General features: G+C 44.9%; 1 protein-coding gene across 1 annotated transcript in view; it reads right to left on the bottom strand.

The window, feature by feature from the left end:
• Positions 1–25960, bottom strand: part of LOC146809039 (lens fiber membrane intrinsic protein-like) — a 73222-nt gene that overhangs the window by 9933 nt on the left and 37329 nt on the right. The window contains exons 2-4 of the mRNA XM_085615847.1: positions 17067–17288; positions 15011–15160; positions 6938–7072 (exon numbers count right to left, since the gene is read on the bottom strand). Coding sequence (XP_085471973.1) covers positions 6938–7072; positions 15011–15160; positions 17067–17244 — 463 coding nt within the window. The 5' untranslated portion in view covers positions 17245–17288. The remainder of the gene's footprint in view (positions 1–6937; positions 7073–15010; positions 15161–17066; positions 17289–25960) is intronic.

A 25960-nucleotide genomic window follows, 5' to 3' on the forward strand; every position in this document is an offset into this window, starting at 1 on the left:
GGAATTTAGAGACTGCATCGTTGACTTGCCTTCTGCTAGAGGTGCCAAGTCAATACCCTGGGTTAAATTTATTTCAGACCGGTAAAGTAAGCTGGGTCTGCTATGGCTATGGACCAATCTGTAAATAATTTGCAAAGTTGATCTTAATATCTTGAAATCCAGCTACTGGATTCATATCTAAGATGGCTATACAAATAACCAGCTAACTGGCACGTTCACAAATAGATTTCTAGATATTAAACCACTCCCCAGTTTTGAGGAATTCCTAGATTTTGTCTCTTTCCACTTAGCTAGAAGCCTTTATATTCGTTTTCGATTTGGCACTTTACCTTTGAGGTCCTTTACCAATAAATGGCACAAGGACCCAGTTTCCAGTATTTGTCCGGGGTGTGACTTGGAAAATGAGGATAAAATACACATACTATTCTTTTGTCCCAGGTATCTTGGCCCGTGCCGGAAATGGATTATTCCCATATGTCGTAATCTGGAGATGTCTCAACATTTAGTGGCTTTTAGAGTTTTAAAGAGTGATACTACACCTGCAATTGTCATTGCTACCAGCAAATTTTTACAGGCAGTCTGGCAAAAACGTGGTAGACTACAGATTGTGACTCCCAGCAACTCGGTTAATTTTGAACTATTACCTAATTTTAACAATTTCTATTTTATGTAAAACAAAAGGATAAAATGTATTTACTGCTTGATTTGGACATAGCTTTGTCTGACCTTTGCTCTTGTTTTGCACGCAAATAATGATCATAGGAAAGGCCTGCCGAATTGTATTTGTTTTTTAATGAGCCTGAATTGCGTGATGTTTTAGAATGTATCTCGATGTATTTATTGAACTGATTTGTTTATGTGTACTTTGATGGTACTTGTCTACCGAATAAAGTTTTCTGCTACTACTAACAGGAACAACCGTTTGAGCAAAAATACTGTGGGCAAAAACATTAAATGGGTAAAGCTGGATTCCACTCAGGAACTAGATTAAATCAAACTGGAAGCAACAGCAAGTCCCATTCACATTAATTCCCACAAGTAGAAAAGCTATAAAAAGCCACGCACACAGAAACACTATTTTACTAGGAATCAACAAGAAGTCCCTACAGCCCTCACCTTTAGGAAGGCACCCTTTGCAAAGATCAGGGAAGTACAGGGTGATTGCACAAATGGGAATCCTGTTTGGGCCAGTCAATATAATTGAACATTGGCACAGATTGCACATTCACTACACTGAAGTACCAGCATTTTCTCTACTAGTACCTCTAGTACTCACTCACTTTGACACCCCTTCCCCCTCCACTGAGGATAAATCACACCTTCTCAACCCTCTGAAACTCTTTCCACCTCACTTAAACTCACCTCTTTTGACGGTATAACCTTGAACCAGGGTGAGGTAGTAAATCTATCCAACCAGCAAAATCACATCAGTGGATTTGAAATCTATATTTGTCTGTCTCCGAGCTATTGGTGCCAAAACCAATGGTTTCAGCAGGAGTTCACTGATGATGTATCTGATTTTGATAGACCACAGCCTTAGAACATTCCATGCTGGATGATTTTGATTTCCATTTCAGAGACCAACTTCACAGTAATATCTTTACAGAGACAACTCATCACGCTTGCTCAGAAATCATGCTTAGGTCCCGGTCAACGGAGAGTGGTGACTTTTGATTGGTGTTTTACTTTGGCTCTGTGCTCTTTTTAAATAATAGAAAATCATATCTCTTGCTAGTTTTGACCGATTTTAAAGATTTGGGTGTTTTTTTTATCATTACATTTTTCTTTTCTTTTCTAAACTGGTTTGCTTTAAAATTGCTTTAAAATTGTTGATGGTGCTTAAAACTCACTTCTTTGGGAATTGCCTGCTGCTTGTAACATGACTCAGCAGAGGTTGAGCAGAGATTCTCTCAGAGGTTGAACTTACCCAGAATAGATGTATTAAGTTTGTAGGTGGCACCCTCTCCCAAATTAACAACCCCAGTCCTGCTGAGGCTGATTTCCATAAAATGCTCACCTCCCTCGTGATTAGTAGTCTGGAGTCACCAAGACAGTCACTAAGGAGTATATTATCCACATCAATCCACTGACAACAGCAGCTCATGCCTGAAGTTCCATCTAGATTTCTCTGCACACTTTGACGCCATCAATCATAAATCCTATTCAAAACCCTCCCTTCAAAGATGGTCTTCCAAGACATCCTACCAGAACATCAGATGAGCACCTCCCAACCATATCCCAGTCCCTACCCTCCTTCTTCCAGCAATGTTCAGCTTCTACATAGAACCCCTTGTACTCCCTCTCACTGGGAAGAACATCAACATTCATCAGTCTGCAGGGGAGACCCAACTCTCCCCACAAATCAAATCGGAAAATGACATCACCCACCTTAAAGATTGTCTTGCCAACATTCAAGCTTGGATGTATAGGTCATACCTAAAGCGCAACCACACGAATACAGTTTGTGCTAATCAACAGTGATAATCAACCAGAATGAATGTAGGAGTGTCCTTTGTAATAATCCCTGGGATTCCAGTTACCTTTAGTCCAGTGTACTAAAGCCCTAGGGTTCCATAGCAACACTGCACACAACCTCAGAGCACTTTTCTCAAAAAAGACACATGCTACCTGGCACCAAATCATCACAGGCACTCCTAGAAGAAAAAACTAAGGAAACCGACAATACCATCACCTGTGTCACAACCTTTACCCCTCTATCAAACCAAATCAAAAACATCGTGAACCGTAATTGGAGAATTCTGAACACAGGTAATCTCATGTTGGAGCGCCCCAGGTTTGCGTTCAAGAGGACCACCAACCTACGGGACCAACTGATCAACACGAGACCACGCGTGAAGACCATTCGTCAGGAATCTACCTTATGGTCCCTCCCTGCTGTAAAAGGCCACTACCCATGCGGCAATTGTAGTGCATGTCCCTTTACCAAACATACTACACACTTGGAGCTGGACAAAATCACGTGGGACCAACGGAGCCACACCAACTGCAACACAAAAAACTGTGTGTACCTCATCACCTGCCCTTGCGCACTGCGCTACGTGGGGATGACCACAAGACAGGTGAAACTAAGGATAAGCGAACATAGGAGTACGATCCGACGAGGCAGAACAGCAACCAGACTAACGAATCATTACATGGAAAAAGGGCACACATGTGACGACATCAAGTGGACAATATTGGAAAACAATCAACATTGGAATACTAACACCCTACTGCGCAGAGAACAACGCTGGGTACATCGTCTCCGGACCAATGAGGTGGGCTTGAACGACGATATACCATGGACCGAATTATAACCCAATATGAGGGGTTGTTAGTCAAATCAGTAGTACACACCCATTACTACATTACTGCGAACTCACACCTAGCTATACACATGCCCATAGTCTCCTTTATCCTCATGATACCTCCCCTTTTTTGAGCAACTCTGCTCAAATGAGATAGGAGGCTCCAGAATATGCTTCCATGAGTCACCTGCCACACAACGACCTTAAGTCTGAGGTACGATCTAACCACAACATGCCCAGGGTCTCCGTTATCTTCGTGACACCTCTCTTTTTTGAACGACATTGTTCAAATGAGACAGGAGGCTCTAGAATATGCTTCCCTGAGTCACCTGCCATATAACGACCTTAAGACTAAGGCACGATCGGCCCCGCCCTAGGGGGTTTTGTCGCAACTAGGAGCACTCTAACAACTTGACTCCACTTCCCCTCCCTTTGACTTAACCGCTCAGTTAGGGAACTACCCGTAAAATCATGATAATGATGTAGTTACGTATTTTCTCTCCTTCCTCGATGCCCCCGAGACTCATCTAACGATAAACAAAAAACTCTCCCGAGTCCAAAACTGACTGTACATACATGGGCACCATAATGATCCAACCATAAGACAAATTATTATCTCCGTATTTTCTGCACTAGAGGGGCTTGTTTCGAATTGTGTAGATAGTTTGCTAACGATACTCAGCTATATACACATAACACTGAGGACTGCACAGGCACATAACCATGGCAACAGCCGAACGAGAGCCGGAACCATTTTTTTGACACACGCATGCGCGTAGTTCACCCGTCTACCTTCTGCACATGCGCGTCAAACACACACTAACGTAAACACAGCTGCTCCTCGTTGACGACCGGACACGGGTCTCGCCCCAATTAGTCAACGCGGGATCTACAAAAGAAACCCGTAGAGATCCTCGTCTCCATTCCAGGTAGGAGGACGACTGGGGTAGGTGGTGAAGAGGCCACGCCGGAGCAAAACTGTGAGTAAAAACGCATTTATGGGTACTAAAGAGATTGGCCATTGACTCAAATAGAGTGTACAAGACAGCTCAGTCAAGTTTGGGAAGCTACATGAGCTAGATTGACTAGCAGTTGCCTGTCATTTATTCCCTCTTCACAGCACTAGAAGGTGTGTACGCTCGTCCCCTAACCTATGGAGCATTATTCTCCCCGTCTTTAGGTGAGTGTTGTAACAAATCGTAGCAGGAACCGTAATGACATAGACCTATACAATGTATGCCACATGAGGCGTTTGACATTTGATTCAACCTCTACCACGGTCAGTGCCTGGACTAATGGGCGACTCCGGTCGGCGACGGGCTGTCTCCATTCCAGGTCCTTTTCCCTGGCCCAGGCGCCCGGCAGCTTATCGTTGAGACCCCATCACGCCACCACCCGTGAGTGGAGGTGATGTCCCTTTTGTATGTTTTTATTATGCACTCGTTTTTTGTATGTTTTTTGTATATCTTGGATAGGTGAACACTCTTTAATAGGCAGGATGTTCTCCTTTTTTCTCTCTTTCCATATTTACCTAGGCTGTCTATCCTGGAGCGACCTGACTCTCACACAGAGAGCAGTGCTACCTCGGAGTGCACGCCCGGATAGTAACTGAGGGTAGTACCCCTTAGTCCACATTCACTTTCACTCTCTTTTTTGGTCCTGAGGAAGCGCCAGGGATCCTTTTTTGGACCATTGGGGCGCGAAACATGTCGACCGCATGACCACACACAAGTTACCTAATGGTACATCATTCCCAATAAGGTAACACCTAACCTACGGGTTTTTTAGTATGTCAAGGGTGCTATTCACATTAAACCTTATCCCAGTAACCCTTAGACATTTTTAGACTACCACGTCACTAACACACCCCATCACCACACATCTTTTTATTAGGACCCAAACCACACACCCGCATGCACCAAACGGCGTTTTCTCTAAAAGATCTCCGCTAAAGTGACCCTTCGGGGGACCCGTAGGGCATTGCAGCGCCGGCCCGACGAGGAGCAAACGCCCAATGATGAAGCATGACATCCTTCGGGGTGTGTGAGGGCAACAAGAGAAACTTAGGGTTGCCCCCCCACTTGATTCAAGTGTATTTGGGCCCAATATTAGCCTAGACCTCTCGTCTCGTTTATCTTTTTCTTTTTGCCCTTTCCCTCTTTAGGAACAGTGTCTCCATTTGAGTATTACCAAATCATCACACTCAACAAAATCAACACTTTGTTCTCTGGAGCAGTCTTCAGAATTGCCTAAAAAGCCTTGGTCCTATCTCACTTCAACAAAAGTAATGCCCTGCTCGCCAATGTCCCAGAATTACATCTAACTCCCTTCACAAGTTTCCCTCATGCTGCTGCCCTTCTGATCAAGGGTCTGGGGAGTTTTGACACCCACACATGAAGAACTCCATTGGGCCTCTCAAATCACTTTGGAAGTCTGTTATTGGTGGGGGGGATTAAGCCTAAGCACTTCACTATACCTGGCAAGATTAAGACCTCCAGTGAACTATGTAAGATAGTATCAACCTCATCAGAATTGTGCCAAAAAAGAAGAAACCAAGCTTTCTATTGCTCCTAGCATAACACTCTCTTCATTCCAAAATCCAGCAAGTTCCCTGACTTCTGCTCTACAGGACTGAACTGAAACTCCCCCTTTTTAAACAACACCACATAAATGTGTAACCCCCTTGAATGACAGAGTCCGGCAGGTAAGCCCGCTGGTCCTTCTTTCCTTCTTCCTCCACCAATGTCATCCGTCTCTCTTACACCACTTTTGTTCAGCACTCCATTATTTTGTCACTAGGTTCACAAATTATTAATCCCCATACAAGCCATGTGCATACATATCTGAATACATATATACACATGGTGCACTGAATTAAAAAAGAGAGAGACTAGGTAAGTCAGGTGGTCCATATGTCTTGCCAACTTTATGTCAAGATCATATTGGGCCCAAGAAATTGCATATACAATACGACCTCAAGGAAAAAGACTTCTCAAATAGAATATTTGGGCTGCTGCACTTTCTAAGTCCATACAGTGTGGCTTGCACATGGTTTGTGGAGATTTAACACCACTTCAGATATGATAAATATTTGATAATATCAGTGTGCTTCAAGAGTTTACTGCAGTGCACCCCCTAAACTGTGTACTGTAAAACTGTAGTAGATATGGCCAGATTCGCCTGCCCCATCCCCTTAGCCGACCCATCTTCCTTGTTCCGGGCATTGAGTTTACCCAGCCCTAGTCCTGATCTCTTCCCCTTCTTGATACTCCTATGGACTGGTAGGGTCCCCCTCTCAGGGGAGCACATGCTGCTATTTCTGATTGTGGATTGCCTTGTGGGTTTGTTTTTCTGGTTGTTCTTTCAGTTTAAAATGAAACCGTACAGTGGGGTCCGGATGGTGTGGCTATCAACGCTGCTAACTCTGGTGCATCTTCCTCAGCCGCAACACACGCTCTACAATGTGTATCATATGCTCCTTTTGTCTGCTAGCGGCCGGCCGGAAGGTTGTAGGCCCATCTTTGTATATTTTTTGAGTTTTGTAATAAACGGTTTAAAAAAAAAAAAAAAAAAAAAGATATGGCCAGATACCACACTTTGGAGTGGAGAAAGGTACAATTGACACTTACCAGCAAAGAACGTCATGAGCAGCGCCACCCATCCCAGGATGTACGACCACGAGAAGCGCCAGTCCCCAAACCGCTTGCCAAGGAAATTCACAGTGACACCAGTGTAGATAGCCATTGCCAAAAGTACAAACAAAGCTGCAGGAGAGAAGAGAAGATGAGAGAGTGAGTAACTTCTCAAAGTCATCCATCTGATATGTCTGAGCAAGCTCATTGGTCGAGCTAATTTACTGATGGTCAGTCAAAAGGGCTTTAGTTATTTTACTGACATCTATAAAACTAGAGCTGGCAAACTCCAAAAGAAAACTAAACTGAGCGAGGTGGCGAATGAGCATGCAATGATTTATGTTATGCTGTGCTATTTTATGGAGATTTTCAAGGCATGCTATTCACCCAAGTGGACATCCAGTTGCTCTAGAAGGACCTAAACCTCAGTTTTCTTCTGAATTCTAGGAGGGAACTAACTGCTCAGATGGAGAGGGATAGCTCATCTCAGGTCTTGGGGATGATGTGGGAGAAATCACATCCACTCATCTTAGCGCGCAAGATCGAGTGGGAAGTGAGCGAAAAGAAGTCCAACTGATCTAAGGTATATTGTCAGGAGGAAGAAGCAGATGCAATCGTTGAAGTAGATAGGACATCGTTTGTAGTGAGAGGTTTAGTGTGAAGTCAAGTCTGCTGGTGATGAGGGATTGGGTTACCAACCTGTGGGTGTTCAGTGGGGGACATTTGAAAGTCTTTCTAAACTCTCACAAGGGTGTAGAAGCACGTCACTGCTACGATGATGACTTAGATGGGCATGGAAGTTTGGCTGTCAATTATGATGCCCAGGTTCCTTGACACATTGGTGGCAGTAATAGCTGGCCCTAGATCATCAGGCCAAACGTTGGGGACCATAGAGAGGAGTGTTTATCGAAGAGTACAAGTTCAGGTTTAGTGGCCACTGAGCTTGAGGCGGCTCTTTTTTAATCCAGTCTGCTATGTCAGATATGCACTTGGTGAAGTTGGATTGTGCCTGTAAGTGTGTCTTCTGGGACCAAGAGGATCAGTTGTGTGTCATCTGTGTATGCTGCAATGCTGAGACCATGGGTTCGGACAACAGGAGTGAGTGGGGCTATGTAGATGTTGAAGAGGGTGGGACTCAGGGAGGATCCATGTGTAAATACACAGATTAGCTTGGTGGCATCAGACTGGAAGGATCTGAGGCTGACTGTTTGAGAATGTCCAGTGATGAAGGAGCAGATCCATTGTAGAGCAGGTCCCTGAATTCAAGCTTTGAGGATGTCTGGATGAGGACATGGTGGGGGATGGTATCGAAGTCTGCTAGGAGGTCCAGTAGGATGTCTGTCTCCCTTGTTGAAGATGAAGCATACATCATCTGTGGCATTGGATTACATTACGGAGTCAGTTCAGGTGGTTATCCATTGGTTGAAGTGAGAGACACATAGGTTAGGCTGGTGGGCTGGAGAAGTGCTAACTTTGAGTTGTCACTGGAGATATAGTTTCATTTTCGGTGGGTGATCCAGAAATAAGCAGGTTTCATTTGGTTAGGTAGCTGAACATTTAATTGGATGAGGTAGTAGTGGGTCAAAGTAAGAGGGGTGGAGATGCCCACTGGGATGTTGGGGAAGTTGGCAAAGATTGGGTCAAGGCGGTAAGCCACTGTATGGGTGGGGCTACTTACTCATTGGGTGACGTCCAGGATACTGAGACCCCTATAGGAGGTTAGTGAAATTGGTGTCTTTCCGATCCTCAAAGGGATAGTTGAGGACACTGAGCAGGCTGAAGTCATTGGATTGTAGCATCTATGGGGCAGTGAGATCGGTGAGGAGGGGACTGAAGTTGGATCTGGGCCCCAATGGTTGATAGAGGAGGGCTCCACTGTGGAATTTCTTTTATTGAAATGTAGTGCCCAACATATTAGAGATCGAGCTTACACTAACCTAAACCAATTTTATGCTTTCTTACATCTTGAAATGACGTCGCACTACACCACGTGATCACTACTGCTGTTGATTTCTTCACTGTAATAAAGAACTGTGGGGCATATTATCAAGGACGGCGTTAAAATTATCGCCGCTTTAGCGGCAGAAAACTGCCGCTAAAGTGGCGATAATGGGCTTGATAATATGCCGCAGAGAATTCCCATAGAAGCCCATGTTGACACCAGAACATGTGCTTCTATGGGAATTCTCACGGGCATATTATCAAGCCCATTATCGCCGCTTTAGCGCCAGTTTTCTGCCGCTAAAGCGGCGATAATTTTAACGCTGTTTCTTGATAATATGCCCCCAAGAGCTTCGCATTAAAAGACTGAGGCTTTCCCAGCCACATTGAATGTGATGTACCTAATTAAGGACAACCTGGCTGTCCCAGTCTGCCTTACATACTATGTATCAACTCATGTTACCTGAATAGACTCTGAGAACCTCTGAATCTAATGTGATTCATTATGCAATATACATTTTGAGAGAATCAACGTATCTTGGGGTAAATTGTTTCTTTGTGCTTCTTCCCCATTGGTGCATAGCCTGGGAACCCTGCTCTTCTATAGTGAATGTATGAAATCCTTTGTCTAAAACCCTATAAAATGACCTGCTTTTTCATTGTTGTATGGGCCCGATTGTTCCCCTTTTTAGAAGGTGAATCTTTGTTGGGTTTTCTACAGATCTATATGAAGTTCTGCATACTAAGGTTTGCAGTGTAGCAAAGATTGCCCTGAGAGTGGCCATTAAAGGTGGGATTAGTCACAATGCAGGACGCCAGGGCCTTCTACAAAGCCAGCTTAAATAAAGCCAAGTGAGATCATGAAATGCTCAAATGGGAGGCACTACAGCTTGCAACCAATGAGAAAGACCACCGCTCCTTTTAGCAAATAGTGTCCAACAAGGCCCCAGAATCTGCTGCCCCCCTGTCTTGCAACATTACAGCTGCCACCTTGGTTGATCATTTTACAGGACTTTAAGAGTGTGATATAGGGCCGAATGAGCTGGACAAATTGCCGAATGCTGGACCTGCAGCCAATTCTGCCAGTAGGGTGGCGGAAGGTGTGACTGCCCAGCCTTCTACGTGAATCGAGCTGCTTTGGCAGAGTGTTCAATTTGGGGTAGTTTGGCCCAGTCAGTATGATTGTGCTTTTTGCCCTATGACTGTAAGTGAGGTTGCCAACACCATACACTGAATTATCCCAGGGAAAGCGCCAGGGTTGGATAAGGTACCGGGGGACTTGTTTAGGGGAAGACTTAGATCCCCTACCTTTCCCTGTATTTTAAATGTATTATGAATGGGATGGCTACGCCGCAGACATGGGCAGGGACTGAGATCATTCCTATCTACAAAAAAGGTTTAAAGTCCCTACCATCCAACTAACGGTCCATTAGTCTCATCAACTGTTAGCAGAAGCTCTTCAGTCAAATCCTTGTGAGTAGATTGCAAGCCTGGATGGAGGATGGAGGAGTATGACCCCCCCCTGCAAGCTGGGTTTAGGGCTGGGACTAGCACCACCGATCAAGTTCTCCAGCTTCAATTAATTCATTGGAAACATATTATGTTGGGAGGTGGTCGCCTCTATGTAATCTTCGTTGACCTCTGGTTGGTGTTTGATCTTGGTCCAAGGGAAGACCAGTGAAAGGTTTTGTCTATTATGGTGGTTCTGACATATTTAGTTGATGTTATCAGCAGGCTTCACCTGAGAAATTAAGCCCAGGTTAAATGTGGTCCATATTGGGAGTTGTTAGACCCTATTCCAGTGCCCTGGGGTGTAAAACAGGGGTACGTTTTAGGTTAAATTTTGTTTTTGCTACACATTAATGATCTGGTGACCCGTTTGGAGCAGCGCAACCACAACGCCCTGAGCCTGGCCAACAGGAAGGTCCCAGCCCTCCTGTTCGTGGATGACACCCTGCTTAGTTTCGAAATCCCCTTTAGAGATTCAAAATCTGCCAGACCAGTTTTGGTGTCTTCTGCAGATAGCGTGGGCTAAAGTTCAACCTTAGAAAAACCAAGTATATTGTTTTGCACCTGTGTCATTCAACCCGTTCGCACCCAGTCTTTAATCGTGTTCCATTAGAGAGGGTTTGCACCTTTAAATATCTAGGGTATACACTTAATGAACATTTTGGCTGGTATCCTCAGAGTGAAAAGTGTAAACTTAGGTTGGAGCACCATACCATGCCTCTTAACAGCTCTACAGGACTCTAGCTTCCGCCCTATAACCCTTGTCTTGCAAATCTACAATCTTGAAGCCCTGGGGAGAGCATTATATGGTGGGGAACACTGGGACCATAATAATGTCAATGCTTTAGAGCTGGTGGAGAATCTCTTTATAAATCTCTTTACCAACCTCCCTGTCAGTACCCCACTTGTTCCAATCGGGCTACATCTGGGTATTAGATCACTTGTCCACAGAGTTAGACTTAGACCGTTGTTGTACTGGAGGAGGATATGGTTCTCAGTTGACTTAATGCAGTATTGGACGGGACTAGAAGAAATTTTAAAGCTCTCTGGGGCTGTTACGATCCTATGGCTGGGGTACCTTAAACGTTGTTTAATAGAGATTGGATGTGAGGATCTCTGGGTGCATATCCAAGTCCACACTGAAGAGAATGTACTCGAGCTGTGTAAACGGTGGTTTCCTTTGGACTGAGAGGGAAGGCTCCTTCACTTTAGCTTTTCTAGATGGTTACCATCTGGACAAGTACATGGATGAAATTGTGCCCCCGGCAGCTAGAACTCTGTACATTAAATTCCAGATAGGTGCTTTGCCTCTCCGAACAGTCACCACGAGACAAACTTCCCCTTTTGCCCTGAATCTATGTAATCCATAGATCATGTGCTGTTCTTGTGCCTGCTTTACTATGCTCCCAGGAGGTCTTGGCTCCTGCCCCTGTGCCGTAATCTGGGTGTTAAAGACTATAGATCTGCTTCTAGGATCTTAAGGTCAAACACAACTCGACCAATTGTCTTTGCTGTCTCTCGTTTTTTACTGAGCATGTGGAGATGCAGACAGAAAAAGGTTGCTCAGCTGTCACCTGCATAGGTTTGGGGATTTGTTTGCTTTCTACGTTCTACCATGCAACGGCCACTGTATATATGAATTATGTGCTGTTTGGAATTATGGACTTGGATCCCCAGTTAATGTATGTTTTTTCTGATCAATTTATTATTGGCCTTATCGAATGACTATCACTCATTGCTGCAAATATAACATATTTGTATCCTGGAATTATATTTATTGTGATGTTTTAATGTTTTATAGTACCCCAAGGATTATCCCTCAGCCTGATATTGTTCAACATCTACATGGCCCCGTGACGTGCACGACCTCAACATCGTCTCCTATGCTGACGACACACAGCTGATCCTCTCCCTCACCAAGGACCCCCTCACCGCCAAAACCAACCTCCACAAAGGAATGAAAGCCGTCGCCGAATGGATGAAGAACATCCATCTGAAGCTGAACTCGGACAAGATAGAGGTCCTCATCCTTGGCTCCTCCCCCTCAGCCTGGGAAGACTCCTGGTGGCCGACCGCCCTGGGAACAGCACCGACATCCACCGACCACGCACGCAACCTGGGGTTCATCCTCGACTCAACACTCTCCATGCCCAAGCAAGTCAACGCCGTCTCATCCTCCTGCTTCAACACCCTCCGCATGCTCCGGAAAATCTACAGGTGGATCCCAACCGACACAAGAAGAACAGTCACCCAGGCCCTCTTCAGCAGCAGGCTGGACTTTGCCCGCCTGATCCTTACATCCCTCGACACAGCCACATCACATCCCACCTCAGAGACCTGCACTGGCTGCCCGTCAACAAGAGGATCAACTTCAAACTCCTCACCCACGCACACAAGGCACTCCACGACACCGGACCAGCATACCTCCACAGACGACTCACCTTCTACACCCCGAACCGCCAGGTCCGCTCCGCCGACCGTGCCCTCGCTACCGTCCCCCACATCCGAAAAGCGACCACCAGCGGCAGATCATTCTCCTACCTCGCCGCCAACACCTGGAACACCCTCCCTATCCTCTTACGGCAGACCCAAGACTTACTTACCTTCAAGAGACTACTCAAGACCTGGCTCTTCAAGCAGTAGCAGCACCCACCTCCCCCTAGCGCCTTGAGACCCTCACGGGTAAGTAGCGCGCTTTACAAATTTCATGATTGATTGATTGATGTATTAGTTTCTATGTGCTTTTCTGGCCAGGTGCCGAAATAAAGTTTGATATGATGATGAGTTATTTTGCTTATGACTTGTTTGCCATTATGATAACTGATTAACTATCCATTTTATGAAGTAAACTTTGAAACTTTAGCCCATGTCTGTCATTTTTACTGAGAATGTTACAGCTTGATTTCAATGAGTAAGATCTGCCAAACAGAGACGGGTCCATTGGGTGGGGGGGAGGGGACGGGGGGACATCAAAGTCCGTACATGGACTGCCCCACTCCCAGTCCATGTCAGTTAGTTCACAGTGGGTATACAATGAGTAGACTAACATATCCAGTGGAGAAATCTGTGCATGACCCACATAGTCACAAGTATGAACCCCCTGCAAAGTCGATATATAATAAATGTATTCACCCTGGGTTGAGCTGGACCCTGTTCACAAAATGTTGTTGCTAGTCACATTTTTGAAGTTCATGAGCTAGACAGGAGTACTACATGAGTAAGACACACCTGCTAATGCACCAATCTTTGTGAATCTTGCCCCTAGTATATTATACCAAGAAAACTGTTGGGATTTAGTACTTTTTATTACTTTTCTAAATTCAACCTTAGGAGTTGGTTGGTAATGGAAAGTCATCTGATTGATGATAAATTGGTAAATGCTCGCGTGGAGGGTTTCTAATCACAACTATAAGCATGTCTGTGGTCGTTTCCAAACTTTAAAAGTCAATCTCACCAGGAGTGCTTATTATCTGCCCCTGGCAAAAGATTTGCCTACATAAAAAGTAAGTAAAACTTTTAACATGGGGCTTTCCACTTGTACTGAATGGGCATTTGAGCTTCTAGTATGAACTTTAACATGTCCTTTGAAAAAAAAGGAAATTATACTGCCTAAATAAAAATGCCAGTTAAATCTATTGCACACAAGTCAACATTAATAATCAGTTTCAAGATCCAACAGGGCCCATGTTATTCATAGGGCTCATTGCCCGGGTTAGTGAGCCCTATCACAATGAATGCTCTTCCCTCAGCACAGCGGTGAACTTGTTCCCAACCTAGTGGCAGGACATTCGAGAAAGATGGACAAAGTGTTTCAAGATACCGTTCCACAGGCCATATTATCAAGGAAAGGCAATAACATTATCGCCGCTTTAGCGGCAGGAAACTGCCGCTAAAGCGGCGATAATGGGCTTGATAATATGCCCTTGTGAATGCCCAAAGAAGCCCAGGTCATATTATCAAGCCCATTATCGTTGCTTTAGCGGCAGTTTCCTGCCGCTAAAGCGGCGATAATGTTATCGCCGTTCCTTGATAATATGGCCCCACATTTCACAGTGCATGCCACACATGCAGCACGCAATACCAAGGAGGACAGATATCTTCTTGCAGGCGGGTGTAGTAAGTGACTGCACATGCCTGGAAGAGGATGTTTGGGGAATCTGTGAAATCCCCTCCCCTGCTTTCATTGGGCAGCCTCAGGTGGCCAACTAACTGTGCATCATGTCTATGTGCCAACCAGTCAGGGCACCCTCTCCCAACTTCTCTGCCTCTGCACACACATCAATAACATATCACTGATGTAGAGCCACAGGAAGCACCCCTTTTGTGCTGGCTCTAACTGTATTACAGAAGGGTCCTTGCAAGTGTATGCAACCACAAAAATCAGGGGTGCACACTTGTTGATCTGTCAGGATACACTTAATAATACAGCCACAGGAGGCAATAATAACCAATTAGGAGAAGAAACTGCAAAATTTCCATAGAAGCACAATAGATAACCTAAGAGCAATATGTGATTGACTGAACTTATTGGAAATCATTCGTAGATCTCCCAAAGGAGTTTCCACCAGGGAGTAGTTGCATACCTCAGATTATCGACATCATTTGCAGAGCGCGACTTACTAGATACGAAGAACATGATGCCTGCTGCAAAGGACCTGTTGAACCTCTCAAAGGTGGAGAAGTGGGAGAAGGACAGGATGCCCGCGATGATGCCAGCAAAGCAGGAGAGGGCCGACAGGATCATGAATGCTCTGGTGGCATTCCAGTAAGCTAAGTGCGGAGAGGGATGATAAGAAAGACAATGGCAGGTGAAGCAAGTGAAAGTGGTCTCCCCTCCTGGAACACGGGCGTGTTGAGCTACAGCGACACAGGTGCATAGTAGACATATTATTTCATACAATACCTGTACTACAGTCTCAAATTCAACTTTCAAAGAGGTATGAGTTGACTATATTTACATGCATCTTGCCTACAAAGAGGCCCTCGATTAGAGGACACATCTGCAGCATATCCAATATATGAACCAAGAAGCACGTGGTTTACGTGTATATAGCTGACTTATGGCCCGATTTAGAGTTTAGCAGACAGGGTACTAGTCACAAAAGAAAACTGCCAAACTCTCGGTATGCCCACCATATTTAGAGTCGAGCAGACCATCAGCTCTCCATCCGCAGTGCCCCTGTTGGCTCCATTGGTGGAAAGCTTACTCCTCTTGCCTGGTGGAGTGCTGGTCATCAAAGTAAGGGCATCACATCACCAGCCGTACTGAGGTCAGATTGTCTGATGTCTTTTTTTTCTGTCCCTCACTGCCAGGAAACACCTAGGGTGTTCTGTGAGAGTGGGGGAATCATCAATTATTGGTTTTTCATAAAACAAAATGTTCGGTGGAAAGGTGTCCATCGACGTCGCCCACCCAGAAAACTCTGAACCTTCAGAGGAACCGCCTTGATGACAGTTTCTCTCAAGGTACCGACATCACCACTGAGCTGGCAGTGGTCTCTACATTTGGAGGATGGTTGTTCATCAGGGTGTTGTACATAATGCAGTTGTAAAATGGCTGAATAATATTGTCAAAGCACCTCAATGGATTTCATATGAATATGGAAGATTATGAAAAATTCACAAAACTGATCTGTTGGAAGGTTGTTGTTGATGTTTCAGAAACAAAAAGGAAAGTCATCATCGGGACGGCTAACCCTATCTAATGTAAATTGCCACCATTTGCTAGTCATTGCAGCAGCTTTAGCATCAGCAGAGAGAAAGCAAATTCATAAAAACAAAGGAACATTGTCTTAGGCTGTGCAGAGAAAAGCTACTGTGCGGTCGTTAAAGGGTCATTAATTAAATCAGTATATTACTTTGATACAATGCAGCATGAGTGTAAAATTGAGCAATTTACACATAATCAACAGGGCTCTTCATTAATTAACTGGTGCCCATGTCTTATGCAAGTCAGTCTCATTGAAGTCAAAGCATAATTTGGCAGTACAGAAGGTCATGCAGGTGTTAAATGCATCTGTTATCGTAAACGCACATGTGCACTTAGAGCACTGGGTTTCTCTTTTTTTGCATGGAGGCTTTTTCTGATGGAAAAAAACAAGGAACAAAGGGAAATGGAGACCAATTGGCCCAGACTGCGCTGCACTTGGGTCACACAAAGTAACACAAGCCAATGAAAGTCCTTTAGTGGGATTTACTAAGCCACGCAAAGCCGCCTTGTGTGGCCCTGCACGGCCAAGCGAATCCAGAGTAACGCTGGGTAGCGCACATCGCAACTTTGTATAACTTTGTGTTAGGGAAGCGATTCATGGCTGAAGCATGGGCATTCTAAGGACTGTTTTGGACAAGACGCTGTACCTTCTTGCACAAAAATAATCCTATCTATAACCCAGGCACTCTAACACCATGGTGCACGGGTGGCTTCATTGGCGCTAGGAAGATTTGAGCACGGCAGCCAGGGTGAGAGCACGAATGTCTTAGTAGATATGGAGCATTCCGGCTCTCTCCTTGTCAGGCGTTGCAGCGAGTTGTTTTGCTGCGTTGCGTTGCTTTGTGTGACATTTTGGTAAATCTGGCCTTAGTTGTTTACATGCAAAATGTTGCATTAAATACTTGACGAACACAAACTGATGAGGCAAAGCGGTGGAGGAAGCTGAGATAAGAAGCTGTGTCTTACCAATACTTTCAGTCTGCATGTAGCACTTTCCGGTCATGCAGTACCGCCACAGGCCCTGGTGGGCAAAGGCCCCCGACAGGCGGTACTGCATCCAGTAATCTGTGGCAGTGGACACGACCAGCAGGATGTTCCCCACGCAGGCGCAAAAGAGGCCTCCTCCCATGAAACTGTACATCATATCAGGAACGGCTGGGAGGCGCTTACACCTAAACAAGAAAAAGTCTGCAAAGAGGAAGTAAAGAATGGTTAGATTCGGTTAGGTTATACTAGTTTGGGTGAAACTCGGTAACGGTATAGGTTCAGTGGCGGATGCTGACATTTGAAAGTGGTGTGGCATAAAACAATTGTCGTACTGCACTGCGGCGAGCATGCGCAGCGTGCGAGCCCGAACCACCTACAGGGGATTCGGGGGGGTTCTCCCCCCGAGAAAATGTTGAAAAATAAGAGTGGGCAAATTGCGCATTTTCAAGCAAATTTGAGAAAGCAGGAAGGTGTCAACCACTCTGAGGTCTGATGACCCCATCCAGTCCCCGACCCTGCGCCTCCATACCCCGCACCCCGTGGGTCCTACTAAGGTCATCCCTGTGATCTCTATTGCATTACACAAATCAAGCGTGGGGACATTAAGAGACAGGTAATGACCTCTCTTGTCCCTGCAGGGTACACCCCGCACGTCTGCTCAGGGTGGGCTTTCACCATAAAAGGAGGCTTCACTGCCTAGTTTAGCATTGAAATCCCCGGCCAAAATCAAGTTCAGCCCACACCTCTGCGATGGCAACTCCCCTATAGAACGGTCCAAAAAAAATAAAAAGCAGGCCAAATTTGGGGTTGGAAAATGAAATACATGTGAAATTGTTAAAAAGTGAAAAGCCGGTGTTAAATCTAAATCGGTGTTTAGTGCAGCAGTGCTACATCCCAGAGATGTTTTGAGCCATGTAGCTAGCCCTGCCCGTGCGTTACCAACCAGCGACAGAGTAGCACGGCTGAGTAAGACGAGTAAACCCCGCAAAAAAACCTCATTTGTTGACCACGTTTCCGGAAGCAGAACTACATCAAAAGTCCTCAAATACTCCCATCGGTTACCATTCGTTAATTTAGTGGCCAGACCGAGACATTGCCGCTAAGGATTTTCAGTGACCTTTGATTAAAACGGAGTATCCATGCGCCCAGCCGGTCATATAGCGTGCCACACCAAGAGAACATTAAAGCAACACATTCAGTGCACTAAACCAATAGAGCATTTGATGTCAAGTACCAGCCTAATGCTGACAGGAGGGGAGGATGAGAACACCTCACGCACTGCACTTTTTTAACATCTAAAACAATATCACAACAGCAATTTGAATGCATGGCACATAAAACCACTGCACTGTGTAGAATCCAAAGCACCACCCCAAGACGTCTGAAGCTGCTCTGACATAAATGTATTCTATTCATCTCAATTTACTGACCTCAGAAAGATGACAGACAGAGACGGCCTTCCTAGATTCTAACTTGTGGCAAACATATCACTTAATTTAACTCAAGGAGCTATTCTACTCCTATGATTTAAAATATATACATCCAGGTTCAAATTCTGAATGTAATTGGTTCACATTCACATGCCAGACTGGCATTACAAATACATTGTGTGGATTGCTGGTAATATTTGTATATATAAATGATAAGTTCTAAAACCACAAGGCCTACACAACCTTTCATCCATAAGTGGTCAATAAAATCAGCAACACTGATTTGGATAATGTTGGCACCTGTGAGTTCACACGTTACAAAGCATGTACATTGTCACTGCGAGCATTAAACAAAAATTATAGGATTGTTATGAACTATTATTCTTTATTATAATAATAATAATTCTAGCCAAACTCAAGAAGTAAAAATGAGCTCAGATGACACTTACACTGCGATTGTACATTGATGCATTGAATGTAATACCTATTATAAACGATAGCCGAAATCTTCTACTGATTTTCTGCTAAAAATATACATTTCTGACCAAAAGGCTGTCCTCTACTTCATTCATCAAATAGCTAATATTTCCTTTTCATCTCTCAGAGGCCTGCATGTCATTTTATTTTTTTTAAATATGAATCAAACTCAATAGTAAAAAAAACAAAGTTTTGGCTATGCAGACAGTCAGTGCGTCGGCGGTTTCATCTGCAGCCGGCTAGATGGCCGAACAAAGCCAAGATAGTGTCCATCTATTTGACAGACAAAGGGCCTCAGAGGTTCCGACTGACATGCCCGAGGAGGGCACGTGATTGGAGTAATTAAAGTAAATAGCAGGAAACACATTTTCCATATGCCATCGCCTGGCCACACGCAAACTGTAACAGCACATCTTTTCTGTTCTGCTGTTCTAAGGATCTAGGGGGCCGGGAGACAGCGGCTTGAGAAATGTGCCAAGATCTTCGTTCCTAAGGAATTAAAATAATCCAATGAAGTGACTGAAAGCAGGCCCCGTTGACTTCCTCACTCTAAGCACTGTCCTCAATGCCCCTTAGCACCCAGACCATCATGGCTGCTCGGTATAATTTAATCGGCCATTTTAGCTAAGTAAGTGACAGAGGGGCATATCATCAACAACCGGCGATAATTATCGCTAAGCGCACTTAGCGCTAGGAAAATTATCGCCGGCTAACGTGGATTTTTTATTGCTGAGATAGCGTGCTATTAGCAACGCTTATCTCAAAAGCGATAAAAATCCTAGCGCTAACTGCCAAAAGTGAGATTATCGCTGGAAATCCAGCGATAATCTCACAAATTTTGGCGTTAGCTTGATGATAAGGCAAGACAAATTTAGCCATGATATCCACCTTCTATAGGATATCATGTCATATCTTGAGTGGGGAACAACCTTTACAACGCAACTTTTACAACGCGCTACCATTACAACGAAACTGTTACAACGCGAGTGCATTGACAACGCAGGACATTACAACGCAAGTCTTTACATCGACTTGCACTAGATGGCGTGCTAACATTAAAAATAGTGTAGTTTACTATCCCAACACCTTCCCTACTGTTACGTGGACTGGAGTTGGAATAGTAAATTACACTTTTTTAATGTTAGCACGCCATCTAGTGCAAGTCGATGTAAAGACTTGCGTTGTAATGTCCTGCGTTGTCAATGCACTCGCGTTGTAAAACTTTTGTTGTAACAGCATGCGTTGTAACAGCATGCGTTGTAACGTCATACATCCATCTTGAGGTCAGTCTTGAAGCAGGCGTAAGGAAAGTAGCGATAACAGGGGTTATCGCTACTTTTCCTGCCGCTATGCTTCATAGCGTGGGGCTTGATGATAGGAGAAATGTCGCTTAGCGACATTTCTCCAGTCATGTCAGGGCAGGAACGCCCACTTTGCATCTCATTAGAGATGCAAAGCTGGGCATTCAGATTTCAGGCGCTAATGCAAGGTTTCACTCGATAGCGTGACCTTGCTGATTAGGCAATAAAATGATCACCACTTTTCGCCCGAAAACGGACGCAAAAGCGGCGATAATTTTTTATCGCCTCGTTGATGATATGCCCCATAGTTACTTACTGAATCTTTCTGCGGGGTTACCTATCTTCATCGATGACAGGAATCCGCTGTCTCAGTCAGCTCTCGTGAAACCTTGTCTGGTCCTGTCTCAGCACATACATTGTCAGCCCTGGCACCATCCTGTCTCTTCCAGTCTCGGCGCCTGCATTCTCACCTCTCAAGACACCCTCTCTCTTCCTCTGCACCATCCCAACTCCTGAATTCTCAGCGCCTGCAGTCTCACCTCTTGAGACTCCCTGTCTCAGCACTTACATTGTCAGCCCCTGCAACACCCTGTCTCAGCCCCGGCACCTGTGCTCTCAATTCTCGTGCTACCCTGTCTCTCGACATCTCAACACCTGTGTCCTTAATACTGGCATAGGCGCCATCCTGCCTACTGCAGCCACCACACCTTGTTCTTGTGCCTGGCACTATCCAGTCTCTCAGTCGCGGCCCGCGGGGTGTGGGTGGGATGGGGTGGGGTGTCACGCGGGGGTGGGGGCCGGGGGAGGGTTAAAATAAATTTAAAAATCCTACCTGAGGTCCTGAGCAGGTCCGCGCCGCCTCAGGTCCGTTGGCGCCTACAGCCCCTCTCAGCCAATCCTGGCGCTGCCAGCAGCGCCAGGATTGGCTTAGGGCACGGTTACTGCTCGCCCGCCTGCCCATTAGGAGACCGAGGTTTGAGCCTTTGCTCAACCCTCGCTCTCCTAATGGGCATGCGCCAGCCAGTGCAGACACTAGTGCGCATGACTGGGTACGGAGCGAAAATTCGCTCACCTTCCCCACTCATGCGCACTTGTGCGGCTGCCTGTTGCCCCTGGTCCGTCTGACAATCATGTGAGTCAATATGACTTCGGACCGCCCACCCCCTTCAGAGTCTGAAGGGGGTGGGCGGTCCGACGTCATGCTGACTCACATGATTGTCAGTTCTCCCTCGGCGTCTTTGAACTTAAGTAAACTGATTCAGTTTACTTAAGTTCACGACGCAGAGGGAGCTGCGGGCGGGGGGGCTACGCCCCAAAGCCCTAATGGACGCACCGCGGATGTATAGGTTAGGGAAGTGTGATTTGCTTACGTTGGGTCACGCTGGAGAAGGGTATATAGTAAACAGTAAGGTATGTAAATTTGATTTGCCTCGTTCAGTTGACAGTAGGGTAGAGGACATTAGGTTAAGGGGTAGGTTAGGTAATGTTACGATAATTAAGGCCCTCATTTACTAAAATTCCTAATTAGAAATTGCTAATTTTAAATAATACCGAATCGCAATTTGCAATTTCTTATTTTCAATATACTAACATGAATTCGCTGGAACCGATCGCAATCTGGGCACCGGCGTCTACCGAATGCATTGATATTTCACAAACAGGCCTATGTATTTATAGATCAGTTCACAAAATACTGTGTCATAGTGGCTCGCAATTTGACCTACCTCATTAATATGCATGAGGTAGATCACAAACTGTGACCCACTATGATTGCCTAGAGTCAAAGACATGGTGACCTGCTGGGGTCAGCAGAGTACCATGTCTCTGATTGCTTTTAAATATAGTAATATTTATTTTTCAAAAGCAGCCCGTTTTCCTTAAAGGAAAATGGGAAGCATGTAAAATAAAATGAACAAGTATACAAATCTTTGTCCCTTGGACCACTACCGGCTCCCAAAAAAAAGTTTTTTCAACATTCACAAAGGTCTATTTGGGACCTTTTCCCATTTGTGAATGACTTACCATCTCTTTTAAGTAGGTGGCAAAATATTATTTTTTTGCTGTGGATTTCAGTTGCAAAATGTTAACAAGACCTTAAAAAAATTGGTTTCTGAAAAGACACCATTAACACGCCCTTTCCAAATACCGATCCAGTATGTATTCTCCAACCCAGACTGCGATACTGTAGTGTGTTACCAAGGGCCATATGTAGGTAATTTCTATTTACCGATTCCTAAATACCGAATTTTACCGATTCGGTATTTAAGAATCGGTAAATAGAATGTAGGGAAAAAATCGGTAAATTTCACCGATTCGGTAATATTCGTTATTACCGATTCGGTATTTACCGAATCGGTAATAAGGCATACCTTCCCATTCATTCCTATGGGCCTGGAGGCCCATAGGAATGAATGGGAAGCCATTCACTATTACCGATTCGGTAAATACCAAATCGGTAATAGGGGGAGCATATTCAAGGGTGACAGGGTGTCACATTGACTCCCTGTTGCACCCCTGAATCGTGCATGTGTGCACATGTGGCGCACATGTATGTCTGCCACATAGCACTTTTAAAAAAGGGGCTAAATACCGGTCGGTAACGGGAAAATTACCGATTTTCGGACGTTACCGACCGGTATTTAGCTATCTACATATGGCCCCAAATCACAATTTGAGTTTTGTGAATACTAAAATGCTATTTACAAATAAAAGCCTTTGCGACCATAAAATTGCTTTGTACCTGATGGCCTAAAATGGGTTATGTAAGGTTACGGTAGAATAGGGGACACTAAGGGGCATATTAGCAAGAACCTCGATAAAATTCTCGCCGTTTATGTGGCAGGAAACTGCCGCTAAAACGGCGATAATGGGCTTGCTAATATGCGTTATAGAATTCCAATAGAAGCCCATGTTAGATGTCCTGCACATCTAACATGGGCTTCTTTTGGAATTCTATAACGCATATTATCAAGCCCATTATCGCCGTTTTAGCAGCAGTTTCCTGCCGCAAAAACGGCGATAATTTTAACGAGGTTCTTGCTAATATGCCCCTAAGTTAATTGTTAGGTCAGTTTCGGTTTAGTTAGGGTCAGGAATGTCAAGTTAGGTTACCTTAGATTATCTGGTTTTCTAAAGACCACCATTCAGAATGAAAGCAGCTTCTTGGCACTAGAGTCACTAAACCATTGGTTACACTATGCTTACCAAGAGTAATGCACCGCTTTCTCAGCGAAAAATAAGCATTTCAGAGTTTTTTTTAGGAACAGCAAGGACCGAACACTTGAGCATTTGCAGGAATTATTTATGAACATTCAACAGGGTTGGGACCAAAGACAACTGTCTGTTACATTTCAGCCTTCCCTACAAGCCTCTTCTAAGGTAGGGTGTAGTGCAGGGGGCTAAGTGCTTCGCAGAAATCTGGAGCATAAGTGGTAGGTAATATCAGCTACTACTATTGTTCAAGAGCCTGTGGTACAATTGCACTTAAACTGCATACAGGTGTATCAGTCACTGGGCTGTTACAATGTTTTCTTTGGTTCTTGGTACGTCTAGGTCTTTCAGTTTCCCTGTCAACGCTTCGCCGTTACTCCAAACGAACTCCAAACCCAGAAATGGGGGTGCTACAGGTACATGAAAGTACACTGGACAGTCTAGGGCCTCTGGGTGTCTGATTAGTGGGGGGCCACCAGGAATCTGTTGCTTTGGTTCAACTGCCCACAGTTTATGGAGATTAGTCCTAAGCCAGTCTGGTCCAAAGTAAATGTTCAAGAAGCTACTGGGGGTGGTAAAGGGCCAATTGCCACACTGGGCCCTACAGAGGTACTAAACGCTGGAGGCTTGTATCTCAATAATGGCCGGTGGAGGCTGACATTTTTCAGCAATGGAGCTATTCAGACTCCCGCAGAAAACTCTGCCAATGTGACTTCAAATATGGATTACTCGAGGACATATGTTCTACGGTGGTGGGTCGTGGTCGTGTGGACACAGGAAGACAAACCTTAACAGCAGGATATGCCCCAAGGACCGCGGGTAGAAGTATATACTATGAATCCCTCTAACGCTGGAAAAAAGGGTTTCACACAGTAGGTTGAATCAAGAAACAATACAGATTGGCCCTTGATGTCCCTAGCACGGCCGCTGAAGCATAGATGATGCAGAGGCTGCCAACTACATCATCCACAGGTCTCTGCATCTCCAGGACTTTCTTCCTCAAATCATTCTCCATGCAAGTCTTTGCGCTTGTACCCCTGCTCAAAGTAGTGTCTTCCCTCCACAACAGGTGGTCCAGCAACTCCTCTCCTGAGCACAGCACAATAACAGGACTTATCTCTGTATAGACTCTTAGCATCAGTCTTGAGGATAACAGAATTCCCAGATATACATATATTTCCCCCACCACGATCCACTACATACACAGAAGGGAGAGTGAACTGAATTGATTTTCCACAAGGGAGTTGATAGACATCCCCCCATTGCTACAGGTAGAAGGACGCATGCCCAGGCACTACAGATGAATGTCCCACCAACCATCGGTGTCCTCAAGGCTAGGTGAAGTGACGGAATCCCCCTACACGACAGGTAGGGGTAAACTTTGTGTATCCCACCCATTCAACACTGCTTTGAGGTCTTCTGGAGAAGTAAGCCAGATTTGTGAGGCTACAGCATGGGTTAGAGATCAACTGGAGGAAAGGTAAAGAGCTGGCCAAAAGAGGAGAAATTGGAAGGGGGACAGCACTTTCCTAGCAGTGAAGGGGCCTTTATCCTTACAACAACAAACTTCTGGGGGGCCTTATGCAGAGGGCAGGCAGTGTCAGCTTAAAGCTGTTTTACGTAGAGGACAGTCAGTGTATGGGATGTGCAGTAGTGGCACCAGCTACATACTAAGGCTAATAAAGGTGTGACTAATTCAGCTGACAACCAGAAAATTAAATTTCCAAGCTTGAAAATTAATGATCAGGTATGAGAGATAGGTATGTCCACAAACTAATCCCACCCTGTTTTCCGCAGTTTTATTTATGACATCAACGCAGAGTCTAGTCCTTCGGTATTTGGCCAGACCTTCGTGTGCTTCTTGTGAAAAGCAGCTACTGCTACATTTCTAATCTACCTTTTTTTATAACTCCTGCAAGATTATGGGCCGGGTTTAGATATTGGCGGATGGGTTACTCCATCACAAGGGTGACTGATATCCCATCCGCCAAAACATAAATCAACATAAACATAGGCTATAATGGGATTTATATTTCAACGGACGGGACATAAGTCGCAGTTGTGATGGAGTACCAGATCCGCCAAGATCTAAATCAGGCCCAGTATTGTAACTTTGTGTTACAGAAAATGTTGCAAAAGTGCCCCTCTGCTGTTTTACCAATAACACTAATCAGTGGTTCTTAACCTTTTGACTTCTGGGTACCCCCACTTAATCATTACTGGAACACAGAGACCCCCACTGAAACATTATTGGAACCTGGGGACCCCCTACTGAGTCATTACTGGAAGCCGGGGACCTTGGCCTAAGCATTGTCGATGATTTGAACCACAAAACAATTCACAAAAAAATACAGATGAAAACATTCATCAAACGAATACACAAATGAGGACGCATTTTATTTCATTCGCCAGCACATAAATAAAATAAAAATCAAACTTTTTATTTTAATAGAAA

The sequence above is a fragment of the Triturus cristatus genome, chromosome 7, assembly GCF_964204655.1.
Source record: "Triturus cristatus chromosome 7, aTriCri1.1, whole genome shotgun sequence".
NCBI lineage: Eukaryota > Metazoa > Chordata > Amphibia > Caudata > Salamandridae > Triturus > Triturus cristatus.